Here is a 23,120-nt window from a genome sequence, read left to right as displayed (position 1 = left end):
GCCCGCTTCTTGTTAGGGGAACAAATTAGAGCGGGCTGGAGGTAACCTGGCCCTAAATGGAGAGGCGGAGACAGCTGCTACCTAATTAGCCTTTGGCTGCATAAAAGCCTCAGGGGAAGGAAGCCAGGGGAGAACAGGAGAAAAGGAAAAAGGGAGGGAATGAAAGCAGGGAAGTAGCTTTCCCTCCCTCCTGCCTGCAGACGGTGAAGGGTTACTTGTACAAGGTGAAACAGTGGTGGGAACAAGCCTGAGAATAAAGTGCACCAGTGGTTACTACACCCAGGGTCTCAGAGTGACTTTGTGAATCTAGCAGAAGCCAAGGGGGCCCTGCCACACTCTGCTACACACACAATCAATATACTGCCTGACTGAGAAGAATTCTCTGCTACAGGTTCTCCTTACATGCAGTGGGAATATTAAAGAACAGGTGGAAACTCAGATGATGCCTAAGTTCCAGGAGATCCCAGTACCCAGGGACACAGCACTTACTATGTAGGTGAAATATTTGACCTTCTTCAGAACATCTAGATTTTTGCTCTTCAGGTGGAAATTCACAGGTAAGTTGTCTCCCGGTTTGAGCTCAGAAGCCGTCACCGCCAGATGGAGATAGTTTTCAGACGCTGCTTGGGACTGATAGGCTTCAGCCACCATGGACTTAGAAGCCTGGCGGTTTGCTGGGAGGTTGGGATGGGCAGTTTTTACCTGCAGGGGAGGTGGAGATAAAATCTCAGTTGAATCTGGGAGTGAGCTTAGGGTCTGTAGCCCCTCACGCTGGGTCACGCTGTGAGCAATAGCAAAGGAAGCTCCCCTGAGACGCCATTGTTGGTGGATTCTGCTGCTAACAGCCATTCTAGGCATAACACCTCAGAGAAACGCCAAATGCCAGTTTTAATTGGCCCGTCTCTTCAGCACAGTTCTGCTGGGACTCCAGATTTCTGGACTGTAAGAGAACATGTCTCTGAACAGAGGAAACTGTCTTGCCCCTTGCAAGATGAATATGAAGAAGGACTCTCTCCTGAAGTGGCTGGACACAGATAGCTCCAGTGTTCTCTCGGGCTTTATAGCTTGAGCCTGGTGTCACCTCACAGGGTCTTCACACTAAGGAGCCATGAGCTGTCTACAGGCCTCCTTTGCTGCATGGTGGGTGGCAAGGGGACTAATCGGGACCTCTTTATGCCCATGTCAATGTTTTCTGGGATCTCTTCTGGCCCCACAATAGAGCACTGGTTACATGGTGATTGGAGCATCTCCAAAACCCAATGGCATACAGGAAACTGACCCCAGGCGCAGATGGAATGCACAGAGTTCAGTTATCCTCCTGCTCAGTGCATGAGAGGGGAGTGAATGCCACCAACAGGGCATTTCCCTCTGGGTGCATATAGCACTTAGCCCAGCCTCAGTGGTAGAAGGTTACTCACCGTGATGGGAACCTGCTGCTTATTCCCAGGCATGTTTATAATCAGCTTGGCAGTTCCATCACCCTGGGTCGACCCAGCCGACTGGAATCCTTCGGCCTGTACTTGGACACGAGGGGCTGGGGAGCCATCGGGGTTTGTGACGTAGACCTGAGGGGCACAATCAAAAAGGGATGCGTCGAGTAAGGGGTGCAGCGCTCCCTGCATCCTAACTTCAAATCAAATCGCATGTACGGCATCTCAGGTCCATAGCTTCAAAGGTATTTAGGTGCCTAACTTCTGTGGATTTCAATGGGAATTAAGTAGCTAAATAACTTTCAGGAATGGGGCCTTAATGATCCGCTGTATCACACCACAAAATGCATACACATTTTAAAAAGTACAAACATAAAAAAATATAAAAACCACAACTTCAACCCTTCTCCTAAATTCAGTTTACACTTTTATAACACCCCAACAAAACAATATGCAAAAATTAAGAATAAATTAATTCATGTAGGCCAGAGAGGAAATTAATTTCATGCTAGTCTTTTCTTGTTTTGGCCCCAGGCAAATAAGGCAACTGCCAATCGAACCAAAACACGATCACTGCCAACAAATATTCTGCTTTCTGAGCGAATGAGGCAAAAGGCTTCTGAGCCAAGATTGGAGATAGCCATTTATTTCTCAAGTGGCAATTAACACAGAGGAAGTGGATGGGAGTAGAGCTCGTTGGAGGAGTCAGGCCAGTTAGTCAAGACTTCCAAATATTTCTTGAATCTATGGATGCTCTTTAACTAAGGGAGCAGGGAGACATATTTGTTGCGCTAACATCTGTCATGTCCAGTTATTTACAAATATCTTCAACTCTGAGGTTAATTAAAGTTTTCACACTCTGACTTAGGGCATGTCTAGGCTGCAGGTGCACGCCATGCCTGCTGGCTGTGATGCTCTGTCCCCCTCTACTGGCACCTAGACCACTTAGAGATTAATGAGTCTACTACAGCCTTAGCTAAGTGCCATGTGGCTTTTAGCTCACTCAGTAGCGGCTCATGCATTTAGCTCCGGAGGCCCCAGGTTCGATCCTGACCCCCGACAGACCCTGGTCATCGGTGTTACACAGTCACAGGGTGATGGAAGCTAGTTCAGCGACGTCACCTAGAGCTCCAGTCCCACCCCGTGACTGCAGTCGAGATGTACCCTTTGAGTGTTGACTGGCCCTGGTTCTGAAAACCCTGAAGACTGCAGAGATCAATTGCCTTGCAAAAGCCAAGATACTTTAAAGGCTTAACTCTATTATGCTGTTGCTACAAACATAGCCTAGGGTGACCAGATGTCCTGATTTTATAGGGACAGTCCCAATATTTGGGGTTTTGTCTTATATAGGCCCCTAGTACCCCCCACCCGCTTCCCGATTTTTCACAGTTGCTGGTCCCACCGATCAGCTCCTCCCCCTCCCTCCCAGCACCTCCCGCCTGCCGAGGATCAGTTCAGCAGTGGGCAGGAGGTGCTGGGGGGCAGGGGGAGGAGAAGGCAGGGCAGAGTGGGGGCAGGAAAATGCGGGGTGGGTCTTGGGGGAAGGAGTGGAGTGGGGCAAGGTCTGGAATGGAGCAGGGGTCGAGCACCCCCTGGGAAATCAGAAACTCAGCATCTCTGGACCTAAGATCTTTCCAGACCCAGATTTCTACACTGTATAAAATGTGAGCACCCACGTTAGCCCTAAGCATTCAGAGAGCCGGTGCAATTCAATTACCCCCATGCACAGAAGAAAAACGGACAGCTACTTGCATGGATCTTAAGGTTCAGCCCTTTGACTCTTTTTTCTGTTTATCCCATTCACCACTGTATGTAAAGCAAATATCCAGATTAGAAATGGACTTAACCTGCTCATTACTGTGGTCATCAATTACCCGTTTGTGCACCTTTGGTCTGTGGCCAAAGATAATTGCTTCAGTTCTCTGCTAATGTATAGTCTTAAGTGCCTGCTGACAGAAAAATACTAAATTCCCTTCGCAAACTCTTCAGCCCCAGAGGAGTGTGGGACCATAAAACCATATTCTCTGTGGACAAGAGGACTGATGCTGATTGCTTCAGAATTTTAGGAGCATAATATTTCTCCCCCTGTAATGCAGCCTAACTCGCTGGGAGAAGAATCATTCTGTCAGTGCCAATTTTGAAATTCCCCCACATCCTCCTATCCACAATGGTCCCTCTGCCCCCTATTTCTGCAAATGCCCCCCCTCTTTGGAACTCCTCACCTGTGCCAATACACGAGTGACCCCAGGGCACGTTTTGGGCCAGACCTGTAGCTAGGTGCCATTTCACACCTTGTCTTTGCTGTCAGCTTTTGGGCCAGACTCTGCTCTTGTTAGGCCAGTGTAAATCTAGAGTGATTCCATTGCATTTAGTGGAGTCACACTGGAATTAGGTTGGTGTAACTGAGATTGGAATGTGGCCCTTTGTTTCTGTTCTATTCTAAGTTCTGATACCACCCTCACCACCCTAGTACCCATAGTTCTCTCCTCTTTATACACCTCAGGCAACAGTTGGCATGATCTAGAAGAAGAGATATTACCATGAGTTCAAAGGGCATCCCCGGCTTGAAGTACTTGGGTGTTTTTGTGAAGTGGATCTGATAGGGAGATGTCACAATTTTAATTCCGGTGTTCTCTGCTTCCACCATGTCGCTGCCTGCAGAGAGAATCCATGGGTCAATTAAAACTGAGCTAGGGAATACAAATTTTGTCCTTAAGGTCCAGGGTAAAACACAAGGAATAGGCCATGGTCAGATGTTGATTCAGTGCCGCTGATTCTTGTGATTTTATCATGAGTCTCCTGTTTTAATTCCTTGTCTTCCAGCCTCAGCTGCTAGAATCACCATATGGCATGAGAATCTCAGCTGTCATTTAAAAGAAGAAATACGTTTCTAACCCTCCTGGTTGCAGAGAAAAGCTTGAAAGCATGTCCCAAGTGCGAACTAATGCCTCAAAAGCCAGGAGGGAAAGAAAAAGCAACCAAAGTTTACTATTTTTAAAAAAAACCTCATGATTTTTAATATGATCTCGTGATTTTGGGAGCGGAGGGACTGACTTGTGATTTTTGCATGTTTGGGGTTGGCATTACTGCAGGCTGTTGAGCCTGATTCTGTTCTCACGCCAGTATAAATCAGGAATAACTCCCCTATAGTCAGTTGCACTGTAGCAGTGAAAACAAAATCAGTCCCTTTCATGCTAAAACAACTTATTTTAGCTTTTAAAGAAGCAACAAGAAAGAACAAAAACAAAGTCTCTGGGAGAGAGAGAGAGCACAGTGTTTGTGTATCTATCTATATAATAAGATTCCAGGACTGTCACTCTGAGGTTGTACCACTCTGAAGCCTAGAACGTCTGTTGCGTCTGTGTGAAGTGATGGAAGCAGCTATATAGGCAAGAGAAGGGCTCTTCTTAGTTACAATATCACCAGGTTCAATTATCACTGGGATTTGCAGTCTGTTACCAGCCAATTTTTAAATCCCCAGCCATTCTGAAGGTACAAGCCTGGTGTACAACTCCAGTAAGGCATGTGGCATGCCAAGAGTCCTAGACCATTGTGATATCAGACACAACTCAACCAACCAATCACCACCTTTACTCTACAACTAATTTGCATGCAGTAATTTCACTGGTTGTTTGGATTACTTGGCCCAATTGCCACACCCGTGCAAGGCACAGGCTTTCAGCTACTAGTTTCATCTGTAACAAGCTACAGCTGCTCGGAACAGAATGGCTGCTCCCTCTGCAGGGAAAGTTAAGAGACCAGAGCTATGTAGAGCTGGAAGGGACCTCAAGGAGTCATCTAGTCCATCCCATGCACTGAGGCAGGAGTAGGTATGCCCAGACTATCCCTAAGAGCTGACCCAGAACTCTTAGAAATGGAAAGGTGCAATGCGGAGAAAACAAAGGTGCAACAGTTTCAAGCTACTTTCGCTGGTGTAAATCTGGAGTTATTCCAGGTGTGACATTACACCCCATATTCTTCAGAGAAATATTGTTATTATATGATTATAGCATAACTAAGATGTGTTTTATGCAAGATGGGACTTGTGAGATATCATTGGAACGGTTATGATTTACTGAATATGATTATCCCATTTCTATTCATGTATCATTTTTGTATCTTAAGTTAGGAATATTGACCCTACATCTGTACTACAAAAGTGTTTGCACCCGGAGAACACCCACCAGGCAAAATGCAATCAGTCTGGCTGGCTAGCTGGATACAAGTCAATAGACTGCTAGGGAGAACAATAGGACTTTGAAGAGGGTAATCTCCCATCTTCCTAGGATGCTGCAAATGGACTTCCTTTGTGTGAGTTATGGCTGCAGTGCCATGTGATTAAGTCACCTGATACTAGACTCCATAATAAAATTTGTCCTTTTCCACTGTCCGGGGGTGGGAATCACACTGGAAGACAAAGGATTCCCACTATATGTAAAACCTATTTAAGGCAGGGAAGTGCGATAATCAGGGTCGGTTCTTCACTGAAGCTTCGCCCCAGATGACTGCTGTAAACATCTAAGACTGATCTGGGAAGAAAGGACTGACAAGGCTAGACGGAGGGTGTCTAGCCTGTAAAAGAAATACTTGGAGTTTTAAGCTGCAAGCAAGAGCAGCTTGCCTTCAAGAAACTCTGCAATCTGCCTAAAACAACATTTAGGGTGAGAAATTAGTGCTTGTAACCAGTTTCTTTAGTATCTGAGCTTATATTGCGTTTTTGTTTTGTTTGCTGGGTAATCTGTTTTGATCTGTTTCCTACCCCTTATAGCCACTTAAAATCTTTTGTAGTTAATAAACTTGTTTTTGTTTTCTCTAAAACCAGTTTGTGGAATTCATAACTGGGGAGTAAAAAGCTGTGCATATCGTCCTCCACGCTGAGAGAGGGGGCAAATTTCATGAGCTTACGCTGTACAGTTGTCTGTGCAGTGCAAGACAGTACAATTTTGGGTTTACATGCCAGAAGGGATGTGCACGTGAGTGCTGGGAAATTCCTTAGCTGAAGCCTTCCTATGCAGCTGATTTCAGTGTCTGTCTTCCTGCAGCTGGGCATGTCCCTTCCTGTGTGTGTGCTGGAGGAGACTTGAGAGGGCCTGGCTCATCAGGACAGTGTAAGGGAGCCCAGGCTGGTGGAAAAGCCGGGCTCAGTGGTACCCCAATACATCAGGTGGCACCCCGGAGGGGGGAGCAACCCATCACACCAGTTTTACCCCAGAGCGAATGAGATAAGAATCTGGCCTACAGCCTTTAAGATCTGCAGAACCCAAGTAGATAGGGCTTTATACATCTAAATCAACACCTCGAACTGCACTTGGCACCACTTTGGAACACCCCGTGAATAAAGCACTTGGCTTTGCACTTATTGCTGATGCTCACCAGATTCTGTCAAAACGGTGACAGAGATGTAGAGCGAATGGCCAACCAGTTCATGCAGGTTGGCAAACCGAGCCTGCAGCATCTGTCTCGTCAGTATTGCTTCCCCATCTCCGTCTTCTATCTAGAAAGGGAGAGAGAGTTTCATGACCTCACCCACAGAGTTTCCCAGGAGGCGTGAATCCCTCCCCCCGCCCTCCAGCCAAGAACACGAATTACCGAGATTCTCTTGAGAGACTGCGGGATACTCCTCTTCTCATCATCCATCTTCACCCCAAAGAGGACAAAAGCAGTGCCATCTAGTTTTTTCCCATATAGATACCTGGAGGAGATAAGGATGGGTAAGAGAAGCCACAAGGAACCTATCGCTGAATATTATGGCCCTATGCCACCATTCTCCTCTATAGGCCCAGCTCCTTGGTCGGTCTATATCTCCCATGATCCACCATGGTAAGGAGAAGTGGACCATCATGGCTATGGTGCATGATGGGAGTTTAAGTCCAGCTAGCAAGCCCAACCCATGGTGAAGAACGGAAGAATGAAGCACCTGAATGGCAAGCCCCATGAGGCACGGCGCCAGCATTTCTGAATCACAAGGTTTTCAGCCAATTTTTTTTTTCCATTTTTGAACATTGGGTTTTTGGATGAAACAAGAAATGAGAATTTCCCATGGAAAATGGAGACTCTTCATGGGAAAAAAAAAAAACATTTAGTGGAAAACATTCCCAAAGTGATGCAAGACTTAGGTTTCTTTCTGCACTAAAACCTATTTTTGTTACCCCAGTCGGCTGATCCCTTCCACCCACCTCGCAGTGATAGAAACCCTGAAGTCTTCATTGCCATCGATGTAGAAAAACTTCTCAGCCGGCTCCAATATGACTTCAAAACTCGGCAACACTGGAGAAACGAGAGGGGAAGAGGAGAACGTTGAGCTTGTAGGAGAGGGTGGGTTGCCAGCAAAGCCTAGCCGAATGGAGAGTCTGCTCCAAGATGGTGTCAGGAGAGTAGAGACAGACCCACTCCCTGAGCCTGGGCCCAGTGCGTGCTGGATTCTTACCGTACTCCTTAACATCAAATTGCGCACTGAAGGTCTGCTGAGGGGAGTCTTCATACCTGGCCGTGATCTTCCAGGTTCCCAGACTGGAGGAAGGAAATAAGAGGGAACACTGAATGCACTTAACATGCACATTTCGCAAGGCCCACCTAGCTCACTTGTTTCTCTGGTAATTTTATCGGCCCCATAAGCTAAATCTGAGACATAAGTGGAACTCAAGCCGTCTTGAGGGAACCACAGGGAATCTCATACAAGGCATTTTTTTCTTCACCTTGAGGATTGCATGAACCAGAACTAGAGGTGGGTACTTGGAACAAAACATTTGATCCACAATCCCCTCAACCTTTGCCTAGCAAGGTTTGGGAAGTTTCGATCTAAACTTTGTGGCCAGCACTTGTTTCTACAGTCTACAAGAACCAAAACCCTAAATCCAAACACCCCCAAACTTAAGGAAACTCCGATCCATACCAAAATCAGTCCCCTCACTCACCAGCTCACTGACATAATTTTCAGAGTAGTTGAACATTCATAAATCCCACTGAATGGGAGGTTGGGTGCTCACCTATTGGCAAACAGGCCAATAGGGCCTGATCCTGCCTTCACATACTCTGGAATAAATCAGGAGTAATGGCAAGGAAGTCAGTGCAGCTTCATTCTGGTGACTGTGTTGACTTTTTTATCGATACGTGTCATTGATTTCACTGTGCACACACATACCAACAAAAATACATTTCCATCAATAATATCGAAATTTACAGATAGGCAAAGCAAGAAAAACACAGCATGATTTAAGGCTTTATACCTGGCGTATTTGGACATATGATGTTGACAATTTGTGTTTTAATGGCTATAAAGCTTTCGCTTTTTTGAATCTCAGTGTCTACTGTCATTAAATAATTATTATCAGACCGCACCACCGTGGTCTGGCCCCCATGTTTTCCCCCACCTGTGAAATTTAAATTGCTAAAACTCAGAATGGGGGACGATAAAAACCCATAATTTAATTTTGCACAACTGAGCATTTGAAGTGATCGAAACTGAAAAAAAAAGGCTTACAAATAAACATGATTATCCATCGAAACGATAAGAAATACAAATCAAATTATGCCAAGATTGGGTATGTGGCAGGAGAGTTTGTTTTCTCCACATCACTTGGAAATGCCTGTAGGAGATGATCTAGCTGATGGGCCACACACAGTAACTAGCTCCACATCATCTCTTCTGCTTCTCTGCCCAACTCCTGCAAAGCTCTGCTCTGTCCAGGCATAGTAACATCAGGGCAATCTACCTGACAATCTCCGGCAAGTTGTGGTTCAGGGAGAAGATGCCTGATTTCAAGGGGGCGGAGATGGGAATCTGCTTGACAATAATGGACTCAGGGGTCTGAAAAGTAAACAAGTTAAGAGTTTAGGGAGAAAAATGCTGTCAATAGCTCTTAACAGCATCATCTGCCACATTTACATTCCTGGGCCAGTGGACTGTTCTCCATACTTCCAACAATAGCATGTAACAGTCTGGCTTGCACTGTTTGGTTTGAATTTCTTAACAAGCCAGAGACCCTGGAAAAACTGACAAATCTCTCCTGACCTTCTGAGATAGCTCAGCGAGGCCACCAAAGAACTCAAGGAAGCAGCTGGGAAGACTGAAGAGCCTCCACGGCAGAATCTTGCAGATGCCAGGCTTAACCCTGAGCTTTCTGCAAACCTTGGAGCTGCCCAAAGGGCTGGGTCACTCTGCCAACCACAGCTGCTCCCCATCTCAAGGCCCCAGCTGGTTATGCTGCTGCTCAGGGCAGAGTGTCAAAGAAAGGGGAAACTGAGTCAAAGAGGAACTGAAGGGACAGGCGTGTTTTCTCCCCTCCCAGCTGGCTGAGGTGAGGGAACCCCCTGGGAATTATTGCCCAGGGCTTTGCAGCTGAGTTACTTTATTTTATGGATCATAAAGCCCAGTGGAAAGGGCCTTAAGAGGACTAAAGCCTGGAGCTCTAATCCCTGTTCCTGCCACCACTTTACACATCCTTCAAAGGGCTCTTTGCAGTGGCTCCTTGTCTTCAGCCTTCCCAAACAATCACCTGCTTGGCTCTTCCCGAAGAACTCCATGCAACTTTCCTCAAGGGTTAACACCACTGCAGAACCATGGGACTTCCCGCGAGAGCTGCCTGGCTGCTGCCCCTGCAAACTTCGTAACCTCCCTCATGACTGGAGGAGAATTTGCATGCCAGAGGTTTGCAAGGAGGGACCTCAGACAATCATTTGATTTTCTCCCAGGTGTACCATGTTGCTGCTACAGGCAGGGGTTGTATGCAGCCTCCTCAGACACATTAAATTGCTGCACGTTACCCAGACAAGTGGCTAAACCCACCTATCCCCCCACGGGCTCACTCAGAACAGCGACCTCACCTCAAACTCCACTATCACTGTTTTGGTCACTGGTTCTAGTTTGTGACCCACGGTGAAGATCCGGTAGAGGACTGAGAAAATAAAGAGAGAAGAGAGGGACGTTGTTAACTGATAAACACCTTGGCCCAGATCCTCAAAGCTACTTAGGTGTCTAAGTCCGATTGAAACCAACGGGAGTTCGGTGCCTAACTCCATGGAGGATCTGAGCCATCAGCCCCCATCAGGGGTTGTTTCACAATAGCCTCTTTCTAAAGTCGGAGATCTCCATGGCTTTTTTCTTTAGGGCGTTGTCTTGCTTTTCTCCCCTGTCCCTAAGTACCAGGTGGGAGGGCTTTGTCATTGCAGGGACCTGTCCTGCTCTGAATGAGCTGGGATTAGCAGCCCCTATTTCACACAGGCTTTGGACGGCTGTCAGATGGGGGCATGTATCTCAGTACAAGATGGAGCTGAACCAGTCACTGGGATTTGAAAAGTTCCATCGCCCATTCTCAATCCCATGGCCCACCCAGTCTTTCGGTATCTAACACTCAATGGGACATCCCAACTGGGACGATGGTGAAGGGTGAAATATTGCAAATTGGTGGTGGCAAAGTCTCTGCTCCAACTGTCCTCCATCTTCAACCAAACAAGCAAAGCCATATGCACAGGATGGACCCCGCAGCGCTGCTGTAGATATGGCATGACATCAGCAGCTCCCACCCCTTCCCATTAGAAGAAACCAGGGGAAGGCAGTACCTGTAGACCCAGGTGTATAGATGGTTTTATCCGTCTGGATAAAGATGTATCCACTGTGGAAATGGACCAGAACCACTTTCTCCAGGGTTTGCTGAGGGAACTTAGCCTGGACCACAACATACTGGTTTTGTCTGGAATCTTTCTTTATCTCTTTGGTGGGAACCTGCGTGAGAAGAAGAGCATGGATAAGTTCTTCCTGCTTTTACTCACCACCACAAGGGATGCTCTACGCAAAAGACCTTTGCAGTGTTAACGATGCTTACGTTATACATGGAAAGAATCCATAAGAAGTCATGGCCTTTTACTAACCTGCTCTACATGCAGTTCCTCCAGCAGCTTACACAGCTGCCAGAAGATGGTGGGTCTCCTCATTGGGGAATGCCCCAGGTGGAGGGGGATTCCCAGGATGACACAGAGTCAGCGTAGGTCACCACCAGTGAGTCAGGCCAGACCACTTGGACAGCCCTGTACCCATTATCCCATCGCCTCCTGTTATATGGAATGTTTGTGAACCAAAGGGAATCCCATGGGTGCCCTGCTGAAGCCAGTTCTACTGCACTGATGTGCTCCCGACTATTCCTACTGTCCTCCCCTAAAACTGTAACATCTTAGAGACCTTCCCACTGTCCTCAACTCTCCATTCCTGGCCAGGACTTTGGATCAAGTCAAAATGAGAATCCTGCTCCACCAGGGAACCCCACCCAGAAATGATGCTGTGCCCAGCGCAGATTAGGGACAGGATTTGGCAAGCTCTGAGCAAGTTTCCCAGGCAGTGCAAACACGAGCCCTAGTGCGTATGGTTATGTACCTGACCACACAACCTCGGTGCATTGAATGAAGTAGCTCCCAAGTCAGCTGAGACACAAATAATTGGCTTTGACGTGTCAACAGGAATCAAGACCAAGGTATTCACCAAAACTCTTGTGACTTTAACCATTTCATTGTCGTCTTTTTTTTTTTAATTTGCAATGGAAAATGCCAAAAAATGAACAAAATCATGTCATTTGCATGTTTTGTTCAATACAGGTTCTTGTACCGCCCCCACCACTGCAATACCTGAGTATCTCCCAGCCATGCATTAAGCAACGGAATTAATATCTGTCCAGTGTGGTTTCCTGTTAGATCTCACTGTGATTCAGTTTATCTATTTAAGTTATTATATGGCCCCTATTACCGTGTCAGTATATTATTACCCAGTATATTATTACCTCACAGCATGTCCCCTCCTGCCCCCCAGCAAAAGAAAGAAGCGCTATTATCAATATTTCACAGATGGGAAAACTGAGGCACAGAGCAACTAAGTGACTTACCCAAGAACTCAGAGAGAGTCTGTGACACAGCTAGAAATCAAACCCAGGTCTTCTGAGTCCTAGGCTAGCACCCTAACCACTCGAACATCCTTCCTCTCAACTTTTTCTTCTACCTCCTAATTTGGAGCACCTAGGTCACCAGACAGCAAGTATGAAAAATCGGGACAGAGGGTGGGGGGTAATAGGAGCCTATATAAGAAAAAGCCCCAAATATCAGGACTTTCTCTATAAAAACAGGACATCTGGTCACCCTAGGGGCACCTCAGTTTTTAGGTCCCCAATAAGAGACCCCCACAGTGCTTATCTAACTAGTTAGCTATACGTCCCCCATCACTAATAGATTCGTAGATGTTACGGCCAGAAGGGACCAACATGATCAGCTAGCTCGTTTGACCTCCTGTATAACTAGGGCCCAACCAAATTCATAGTCCATTCTGGTCAATTTCATGGACCTAGGATTTGAAAATTAGTCAATTTCGTGTTCTGGGATGTTTACATCTGAAATTTCAGGGTGTTGTAACTGGGAGGATCCTGACCCAAAAGGGATTTATGGGGAGGGGGGTCACAAACCTGTTGTAGGGGGGTCATAGGTTTGCCACCCTCACTTCAGCTTCCTGCAGCCGCAGGAGGTTCCCAGAGGTGGAGGTGGGTCTGATCTCCCCCGTGCTTCTGGGAGCGCCCCAGCCAGGGGCTCCTAGCTGCTCATCTCACTGGGGCTGGGGAGGGACAGGGCAGACATGGGTCTGTTCTCCCGCAGAGAGCAGCTGTGCAGGGTAACAGTAAGTCATGTCCCTCACCAGCCCTGAGGGGACTAACAGCTGAAGCCAGGGGCATGGTAGGAGCCCCCGGCTGGGACACCCCCCAGCCCTGCCCCTTCTCCTCCCCTCCAATAGCTAGATTTCACAGAGGAGGTCTGATTTCATGGTCTATGATGCCTTTTTCACGACTGTGAATTTGATAGGGCCCTATGTAAAACACAGGTCAGAGACTTTGAGCCAGCATTTCAAACTCATAACTTCGTGCTGGGCTAGAGTGTCTCTTCTGGAACAACATCCAACCTGGACGGGGTCTGAATGCCTCGGTATTGCAGAGTTGGGGAGCCAAAATACTGGAGGCTCCTAAAATGAGTGGGACACTGTTGAAAATTATACCCTTTGTTTCATTGGATGACCTGAGCCTGGGGTTTTACCCACCTTTATTATGGCTGTGCCCATCATCCCATTCACAGTGTTGAGGTCGGTTCGGACCTGGTATAGGACGTGTTTCTTATGCGGGAAGTCATGCACGGTGACTGTAACCGTGATTGGGGCATTGAGGCCATGGGCTTCCACCACGACCTTCTCTTCACTCTCCACCCGCAGGATATTGGGCGTGATCAGGGAGTAGCTGTGAATGGCAAAAAGGTCGATGTGATTAATTCAGTCAGTATTTAAAACCACATCCCGAAGGAGGTTTTATACCAGGCTTGTTACCACGGTTTATAATTTATTATTTGCTTTACAGCAGCATCTCAAAATCCCAGCAGCGACTGATGCATAGTAAGAAACACAGACTAAGAGACAGCTCCTGCCCCTAGGGGTATGTCTACACAGCCACTGGGAGGCGTGACTCCCAATTTGGGTAAACATAGGGCTTGTCTACACTACAGGCTCTACTCGCTGTAGATAATGCACCATCCATTCCTCCATCAACCGAGCCCCATCTACACCGGCAGTTAGGTTGGCTTAACTACACTGCTGCTTAAAGCCCTGGGCAATGTAGCTAGGTTGACGTAAATGTTAAATGTAGACCCGGGCATACAGGTGTTAGCTCTGATCGAGCTGGTGCCTAAAAATTGCAGCAGGGCCACAGTATTCGGGGCCCAAGGTGCACGAAGACAAAGTGCACTAAGGAACTGTTAGTACACATTAACAGTGTCCACACAGACAGTTAGTGTGCAGTGGGCTAGTGTGGGGTAGATTTACACTTCGGTTTGTTGTGAACTAACTCTTCATGGAAACAAGCCCTTCTGTTAGTCCAGTTGACTTTGCCCCTAAATCACCTAGGCTGTCTGGAAAATCCCCCCTCAGGCAATGGAGTTAAATCAGGGTTGCCGTCTTCCAGGTGAAATAACTGACTGATTACATCACCCACGGTGTTGTGAATTGACAAGGAAGTAGGCCTGGGGGGAAATAAAAAGTTTTGCTAAATGTCAGCCAAGTTGTCTGTGTGTCACTCCAGTAGGAAGGGTGACAGACGATTGGACTTGAGTTTTTCATACCGGATAAAGATCATACGCACACACATGTAGGCGAAAAGTTCAGGACATGATGTGCTCCCGTCCCTATGGAAAACTGCTGTGAGTGGATGTGTCCCCCGACCTAATCCTGTCATAAAAGACATTGCTGTTGTCACTTTTCTGAAATGGGGTGCCCAGCTGTACACCGATACAGTCGGGGATGCTCTTCCCTGTAAGTCAGTGCTGACCCCAATGCCCCGGCATGGTGCTGGGGGTGCTGCATTGCAACGAGCAAGGTGGTGGCTCGGCAGGGGGTGCTCTCTTCCAACTCTATGCTGATCCTGCTGCCCCAGTTGGAGGCTAGTGCTGTGCTGGTGGGGGCAGGACCAGTTTAACCCACGTGTATTCAGTGCTCTTACACTGGGCCCCCATCTCTGGGGGTGCCTGTCCACCCGGTGAAGGAGAGGGGAGGGAACAAAGCCTGTCAGATTATTTGTTTTGGCCCATCACAGTCCACTTTCAGGTGGGCGAGCCGATGGTGCCAGGACTAGGATGGGAACTGAGGCCCCACCCCCGCCAGTGCACTATGGTGACAGCCAATGGGCTGGAGCAGGGAGCCAGGCCAGCCCCATGGGACAGGAGCCACCATGTGGGGTGACTGGGGGGGGGGGGGGGGGGCTCACTCTCCAATACCCTCCTAGGTCCTCCCACCCCCTAGGGGTAGGACCCAACCCCCCCCCCCCCCCCCGTCACACACTCACCCACCATTTCCATAGTGCACACAGGGCCCCAGAATTTTTTAATCTGGCACTGTGGGGGGTCTCAGCAGGGGGCGCTCTCCCCTGGCAGTCCCTGCTGACCCCAATGCCCCAGTGCAGTGCTAGGGGGCGCTGTGCTGCAGGAAGAGGGGTGGGGGCTCAACAGGGGGTGCTCTCCCCTAGCAATCAGTGCTGACCCCAATGCCCCAGTGCGGTGCTAGGGGGCGCTGTGCTGCAGGAAGAGGGGTGGGGGCTCGGTAGAAGGAGCTCTCCCGTCTGAGCTCGTGCTGACTCCAGTGCCCCTGGGAGAGAGCGATGCTGTGTTGGAGCATGGCGGATGTGTTGGAGTTGGCGGATGTGACTGCAGAGCCATTGACCATTATCTTTGAAAACTCATGGCGATCGGGGGAGGTCCCAGATGACTGGAAAAAGGCTAATGTAGTGCCAATCTTTAAAAAAGGGAAGAAGGAGGATCCTGGGAACTACAGGCCAGTCAGCCTCACCTCAGTCCCTGGAAAAATCATGGAGCAGGTCCTCAAGGAATCAATTCTGAAGCACTTAGAGGAGGGGAAAGTGATCAGGAACAGTCAGCATGGATTCACCAAAGGCAAGTCATGCCTGACTAATCTAATTGCCTTCTATGATGAGATAACTGGTTCTGTGGATGAAGGGAAAGCAGTGGACGTGTTGTTCCTTGACTTTAGCAAAGCTTTTGACACGGTCTCCCACAGTATTCTTGCCAGCAAGTTAAGGAAGTATGGGCTGGATGAATGGACTATAAGGTGGATAGAAAGCTGGCTAGATTGTCGGGCTCAACGGGTAGTGGTCAATGGCTCCATGTCTAGTTGGCAGCCGGTATCAAGTGGAGTCCCCAAGGGTCGGTCCTGGGGCCGGTTTTGTTCAATATCTTCATAAATGATCTGGAGGATGGTGTGGATTGCACCCTCAGCAAGTTTGCAGATGACACTAAACCGGGAGGAGTGGTAGATACGCTGGAGGGTAGGGATAGGATACAGAGGGCCCTAGACAAATTGGAGGATTGGGCCAAAAGAAATCTGATGAGGTTCAATAAGGATAAGTGCAGAGTCCTGCACTTAGGAGGGAAGAATACCATGCACTGCTACGGACTAGGGACCGAATGGCTCGGCAGCAGTTCTGCAGAAAAGGACCTAGGGATTACAGTGGACGAGAAGCTGGATATGAGTCAACAGTGTGCCCTTGTTGCCAAGAAGGCCAATGGCATTTTGGGATGTATAAGTAGGGGCATAGCGAGCAGATCGAGGGACGTGATCATCCCCCTCTATTCGACATTGGTGAGGCCTCATCTGGAGTCCTGTGTCCAGTTTTGGGCCCCACACTACAAGAAGGATGTGGAAAAATTGGAAAGAGTCCAGCGGAGGGCAACAAAAATTATTAGGGGACTGAAACACATGACTTATGAGGAGAAGCTGAGGGAAATGGGGATGTTTAGTCTACAGAACAGAAGAATGAGGCGGGATTTGATAGCTGTTTTCAACTACCTGAAAGGGGGTTCCAAAGAGGATGGCTCTAGACTGTTCTCAGTGGTAGCAGATGACAGAACAAGGAGTAATGGTCTCAAGTTGCAGTGGGGGACATTTAGGTTGGATATTAGGAAAAACTCTTTCACTAGGAGGGTGGTGAAGCACTGGAATGCGTTACCTAGGGAGGTGGTGGAATCTCCTTCCTTAGAAGTTTTTAAGGTCAGGCTTGATTTAATTGGGGATCGGTCCTGCTTGGAGCAGGGGGTTGGACTAGACCCTCCTGAGGTCCCTTCCAACGCTGAGATTCTATGATTCTATGACCCTTCCTAGAGAGGAGCATGCTGCGCTGGGGAGTCGTCGAGCATGGGCCACGTTTACTGCTCATCGCTTCCTCAGGCAATACCAGGAGCATCTAAGCAGGGCATCCGCTTGGTACCAGCCATGCACCAGAACGCGGTCAAAATGGACCAGGTAGGCCCCTGATGTTCCTTCTAGAAATCCTAGAGACACAGGTCAGGGTTGAGACCTGGAGTGAGCACTGCATGGTGCCTACCAAATCTCCTCTCTCCCTCCTGGGGGAACCCCTCCCTCCTTTCCTGAAAGTTGGCCCAGGCTCAGAAACAGGTTTCATAAATCTCTGGAACACTTTGGGGAAAGCTGCAACGAGGTCTGCACATCTGGCCTGCAGCCCACCGTGGTGCATTCCCAGTGGGGTCACCCTGCAAAACCCAAACCCCCATCCGGACGTCTGTCTATCACCCCGAAGTCTGGCGTCCGGACGGCAGCCCCTCCCGCCCCATGGGGAGGGTGGGGACCCGACACAGGCTTCGTATGTGAGTTTGGTCATCCTGACAGATCAAAGCATCTCTCATGCAGCTGCTGGCTTCTCACTGGCTCAGCAGGCCCCTGAGGTAGGATGAACCTTTAAGCAGCTCCATCCCTGCAGTTCTGAAGGGAGACATCCCTCGGAGTTTCCTTCTGTCTCCCGCTCAGTGTCACGTCCATCGTTTGGCCTGGCCACAGGGGGCGGCACCAAATCAAATCAAACTACCTGTTCCTGCCTCCTCCCTTTTATCGCTGCCACCCCCTTGCACCAAGATCCCTTCCCAGCTTTAGAGCCAAGCACATGGGCTATTGGTCTGGCTCGGGGCTGTTCATCGGGCCACCCCAGCACAGACATGAACAGGCCGGGAGGCAGTAACCATGCCAGGCAGCCAGTCAGTCAGATGGACAACAGAAGCTTAGCCCCGGGGTCAAACTCAAAGTACTTGCCAAGCATAGATCTCGCAGCACTTTACAGTGTCGTGATCCTCCTTTCACAGAGGAGGGAGAGGCCGGCACAGAAAAGGGAAGGGACTTCCTTAAGGTCACACAGCCAGTCAGTGACTCAGCTGGGAATAGAGCCCAGCAGTTTTGACTCCAAGTCACACCCCCCGGCTCTAACCACTAGACATCATCCCCCTCCTAGAACCTAGGCGTCTCCAGGATACATCCCCTGTGAGAGCATCAGGTAGAACCAAGGAGCTCCAACTCCCATTCCCATCTTCTGGCCCCTGAGGCACATTCCCTCCAACAGCTGGAAATAGAACCCAGGAGTCCTGACTCCCAGTGCAGCGCCCAAGCGGTGGACCACTGTGCTTCGGAAGCCCACCAGCCCCTTGGAAGTGAACTGGGTTCTGGTCTGCCTCATGTACCATAAGCAATTCCCTTAGCCAGTGGAGTTACTCCAGTGTAACTAACTACCCGTTGAAGTCTGTGGAGTTACTCCAGATTTGCACCAGTACATACTGAAAATAGAATTTATTCCCACTGGGTGTCTTGTGGATATAGAAACTGAGCAAGGAGTTCAAAATATGGCCCTGTAGAACCTGATTCTGGTTTCTTTTAGGGCCTAATCCAAAGGCCACTGAAGCCAAGGGAAAGACAACCCCACTGATTTCAGTGCATTTCAGGGGGGTGCAACCCCATTGTTTTCAATGGAATTACTCCCTGTCTACACCTGGTTCATTTAGATCAAGTGAGTTCAAAATTCAGTTTATTCTTTTAAAAAAAATTCCGTCTTCCAAACCCCAAAATTAGCCTTGGAACTGAGCGAGGGAGAAGAGGCTTGGACCAGGTGAGGAAGAGAATTTCTGCAACCTGTTCCCACTCCAAACACAGTAGCAGAGAAGAGAGGAAAATTGAGCTTTGTTTCCATTGGGAGCCATTTAACAAATCCTGGTTAATATCCTCATCACCGTGGCAGAAGCGCGGGGGTACTTACAGTTGGCTGTGAGAAACAGCCGGGAAGTAGAAAGCAAACACGGCCACCAGGTAGAGAGCAGAGCCCCCCATGGTGAGGACAGGAGGGTGAGGAGAAGTAGCTCCTCCTGGGCTATTTATCCTCAGAGTTGCCTGTAAGATGAGCCCTTGTGCAAACAGCTGGGCGGGTTAGTCAGTGACCAGGAGGAGCCCAGGAAACGGGAAAAGTTCAGAACAAAAGATGTTTTCTTCACTCCCTTGACACAAGGGTTTAGTTGTCTTTCCAAGGGCTGGAGTTGGAATTAGGGACCTGAGGCTGGGCTTGTGTTTACTCCATGCCAAGGTGCTAGCCACAGATCAGAATGGTGGGGCGCTGATCAATACCACAGTTCAGGCCTAGCATGGAGAATTGGGGCTGGAAGTCAGGACTCCTGGGTTCTGCTCCCAGCTGTGAATGAGGAATAGGTTCAAGTGTGTTAAAGCACTCGGGGCTGGGAGTCAGGACGCTTGGGTTATATTCCTGGCTCTGGGAGGGGAGTGGGATCTACTGGGTTACAATGAGGGGGCAGGCTGAGAATCAGGACTCCTGGATTCTGTTCCTGGATCTCCCTTTTGACCCTCTTTTACCTTGGGCAAGTCCTGGGATGTTTCAGTAGAGAAAGCGGTCCCAGTCCTCAAGGGAGTCCCAGAAGGGTGGATCTCTCTGTCTATCCCACTCGCTTGGATTGTAAAACCTTTGGGGCAGAAACTGTCTCTTAGGCCAGGACTCCTCTACACTCGATTAGGGAATCTACGCTGCTGATAGCAATGGTGGGAGTGCTAATAAAGAGAGGGCACCGGCATGTTCAATCACCCATCAGCTGCACCTGCTTTGTATGTTTGCACAGCACCTAGCACAAAGAAGGCCTTTGGGTGCTACTGTCAGGTAACATAAAACTGATCAAAGGAAATAATAATGTGGAATTAGGCTCCAGAACTCATTGCCACATGAGAGGTAATGTCCCCCTGGGCAGGCTATAATTGTCCACAGTAGAGTTTCTTGCACCTGGCTCTGAAATGTCTGGTAATAGCCATGCTTGGCGATGACCCTATGATCTGATCTGGTGTGGCATTTCCTGTGCCCCTGAAAAATACATCCTGGTTGGCATCTTCAAAGCCATGGAGAGGATTCAGACACATTTTAATGGCGGATGGGTATCAAAATCCCTTTGGTTGCTTTGAAGCTCGAAACAGCAATTTGCACAGGCACCGGTTAACCTATTGCTTTTCACCTGCAATAACCCTGTAATCCAGTACCTGGCCTTTTAGAGGTTAACCTCCTTGATGAACCAGACCTTCAGATCTCTGGGCCAGATCCTCCACTGGTATGAACCCGCCTAGCCCCACTGAGATCACTCATCTCAGAGTCTGTTTTTCCCTTCCTCTGGGTAAAAGCAAACCACTGCAAACCAGGGAAGGGTTAATGGGGGAAGGCACCTTATCAGCTGGCTTCCAGTAACAGGTTTCTTTTCCTGGCAGTGGTATTTGGACAGGGCTTCAGTCTGGACAATATCCAAAGACATCCAGTTGCAACATATGTACTTACGGCTAAGCAGCCAACTGGGCTTACCTAACAACGGGTGTCACAAGTCTGAGCGGTGACAATACCATATGGCTAGCGGGACCAAGGAGGGCTCAGTGGAATGGGAGCGGTGAAAGTAAAAGCAACATGGTATCATGGCTAAGGCAGTCGCCTGGGACCCAGGAGATCTGAATTCTCTTCCAGGCTCTGCCCCTGACCTGCGGTGTGACCTCTCGCATTGCCTCTGGATGATGAACCTCGGGGACAGAGCCACTGCCCCTTGCTATGTATGACCAGCGCCTAGCATGCTGGGCCCTCGAAGTGCTAATGCTATATGAATAATAAATACAGAACTGGGCAGATGCTGCCATTATTAGCTACATTTAAAGCCAGACGGCCACATCCTCAGCTGGCGTAAACGACCCTACTTCTATTGACTTCGTTAGAGCAATGCTGGTTTGCAGCAGCCGAGGCCCTGGCCCCAAATCCGGGTGTGAGCCCAACGCGTAAGACTTGAATCTACTGTTATAATCAGCCTCACCCTTTGTTTTACAAGCAAGATTTTAATTTTTCCATCAGGCTGACAGGGGAGCAAGTTGTGTTCGTGGCCTGGTATTATGGTAACTCCAGCTGAGATCGGGGGCCCACTGTCCTAGGCACTGTACCTACACTCAGCAAGATGCAGTGTCTTCCATAAAGGGTTAATTTATACACTCAGGGTCAGATCACAGGCTGCTCTCAGTGGAGTTACTGTTTTGAATGAGTATTGAGTACTGAATGGGAACAGATCCTCAGCTGATGTCAAGCCGTTTGCCCCGACTCCCATCAGTGGAATGACACTGATTTACACTGACAGAGGCAAAATCTAGTCCAAAACGCAGATTTTCAAGAGACCATTTGATCATCGAGACTGACCTCCTGCAAAGCACAGGCTATTGTATTTCACACAGTTACCCCTGTATTGAGCCCAATAATTGGTGACTGACTAAAGCATATACCTTCCAGAAAGGTATCCGGTCTTGATTTGGGGGTGAGTATACAATATCTAATCCATAATCCACACACCAGCCTTGCAAATTTATTTTAACAGGTGGGTAAAACATCATTAGTTGTCCCACTATCAAAGGGCAAGTAGATTTTGTGCCGTCATGAATGAATATTTGTTATTATTTGTATCACAGCAGTGCCTAGATGCCCCAGCTGAGATCAGTGCTCCGTTGTGCCAGGCGTTGCACAGAAACTTAGTGAGGGACAGCCCCTGCCCCAGCTGAGATCAGGGCCCCATTGTACCAGGTGCTGCACAGATTCATGATGAGAGACTGTTTACAATCTGAATAGGGAAGACAGACAAAGGCTGGACCGTGTCCACTCTGCCTGGCAAATACAATAATTCTCTGACTATTCTAGGACTGGTGGGGATCAGTGGCCCTGCAATGAAAGGGTTCATCTTTCCCTTTCTGTCCTAACGATGACTTCCCAGCAGTGGAAAGAGGATTATTAAGATAAGAACATAAGAACGGCCATACTGGGTCAGACCAATGGTCCTAGCCCAGTATCCTGTCTTCCGACAGTGGCCAAAGCCAGCTGTTTCAAAGGGAATGAACAAAACAGGGCAATTATCACATAATCCATCCCCTGTCGGCCAGTCCCAGCATCTGGCAGTCAGAGGCTTAAGGACCCCCACAGCATGGGGTTGCATCCCTGACCATCTTGGCTAATAGCCATTGATGGATCTAACCTCCATAAGCTTATCTAGTTCTCTTTTTGAACCCCGTTACAGTTTTGGCCTTCACAACATCCCCTGCCAATGAGTTCCACAGGTTGACTGCATGATGTATGCAGGACTTCCTTTTAGTTGTTTTACACCTGGTGCCCATTAATTTCATGGGGTGACCCCCTGGTTCTTGTGTTACGTGAAGGGGTCAATAACACTTCCTTAGTCACTTTCTCCGTGCCAGTCCTGATTCTATACACCTCTGTCGTATCCCTCCTTAGTCATCTCTTTCCCAAGATGAAGAGCCCCAGGCTTTTTAATCTCTTCTCATATGGAAGCTTAATCCCTTCATCATTTTTGTTGCCCTTCTCTGTACCTATTCCACTTCTAATACACCTGTTTTGAGATGGGGCGACCAGAGCTGCAAGCAGAATTCAAGGGGTGTATTTCAACTTATGAAATAAAGTATTTGGTTCACTTCAGCGCATACTTCTGAAAGTTCAGGAAGGGAACTCCTGAAAAATGTAATTGGAAGTCAGGGGATTAGGTAGGAGGAGGAGTCCAGTCATTTCCCAAAAGCTATTTCTGGGCCCCATTTCGTAAAGCCTGCACTCAAGTGCGTACTAAATCGCTGCTCTACAACACATCAAAACAATGCTCTCAGTGAGATCGGCGCGATGATGAAAAGTGAAACGTGAAAACACGAAAGCCAAACAGCGCGACGTGGAAAACAGAAATAAACATCAGAACAGTAACTTTAGCCTGAGGCGGCCCCCACGAATTGCAGTTTAAGATCTGCACTTTATACCATTTGCCATAGGGTGATCA

The 23,120-nt window shown here is 48.5% G+C and overlaps 1 protein-coding gene across 1 annotated transcript in view; it reads right to left on the bottom strand.

Annotated features, from left to right (window-relative positions):
* Window positions 1–19,110, bottom strand: part of LOC144277476 (complement C3-like) — a 52,269-nt gene extending 33,159 nt beyond the window's left edge. The window contains exons 1-12 of the mRNA XM_077838241.1: window positions 19,040–19,110; window positions 13,492–13,684; window positions 10,989–11,151; window positions 10,254–10,324; window positions 9,143–9,237; window positions 7,858–7,940; window positions 7,607–7,697; window positions 7,020–7,122; window positions 6,804–6,924; window positions 3,970–4,085; window positions 1,419–1,565; window positions 490–702 (exon numbers count right to left, since the gene is read on the bottom strand). Of these exons, the coding sequence (XP_077694367.1) occupies window positions 490–702; window positions 1,419–1,565; window positions 3,970–4,085; window positions 6,804–6,924; window positions 7,020–7,122; window positions 7,607–7,697; window positions 7,858–7,940; window positions 9,143–9,237; window positions 10,254–10,324; window positions 10,989–11,151; window positions 13,492–13,684; window positions 19,040–19,110 (1,467 nt within the window). The remainder of the gene's footprint in view (window positions 1–489; window positions 703–1,418; window positions 1,566–3,969; window positions 4,086–6,803; window positions 6,925–7,019; window positions 7,123–7,606; window positions 7,698–7,857; window positions 7,941–9,142; window positions 9,238–10,253; window positions 10,325–10,988; window positions 11,152–13,491; window positions 13,685–19,039) is intronic.
* Between the last annotated feature and the right edge of the window lie 4,010 nt (window positions 19,111–23,120).

Source organism: Eretmochelys imbricata, chromosome 20 (assembly GCF_965152235.1).
Source record: "Eretmochelys imbricata isolate rEreImb1 chromosome 20, rEreImb1.hap1, whole genome shotgun sequence".
Lineage (NCBI taxonomy): Eukaryota > Metazoa > Chordata > Testudines > Cheloniidae > Eretmochelys > Eretmochelys imbricata.
The sequence above is the reverse complement of the archived record's forward strand: the minus strand, read 5'-3'. Positions and strand labels throughout refer to the sequence as shown.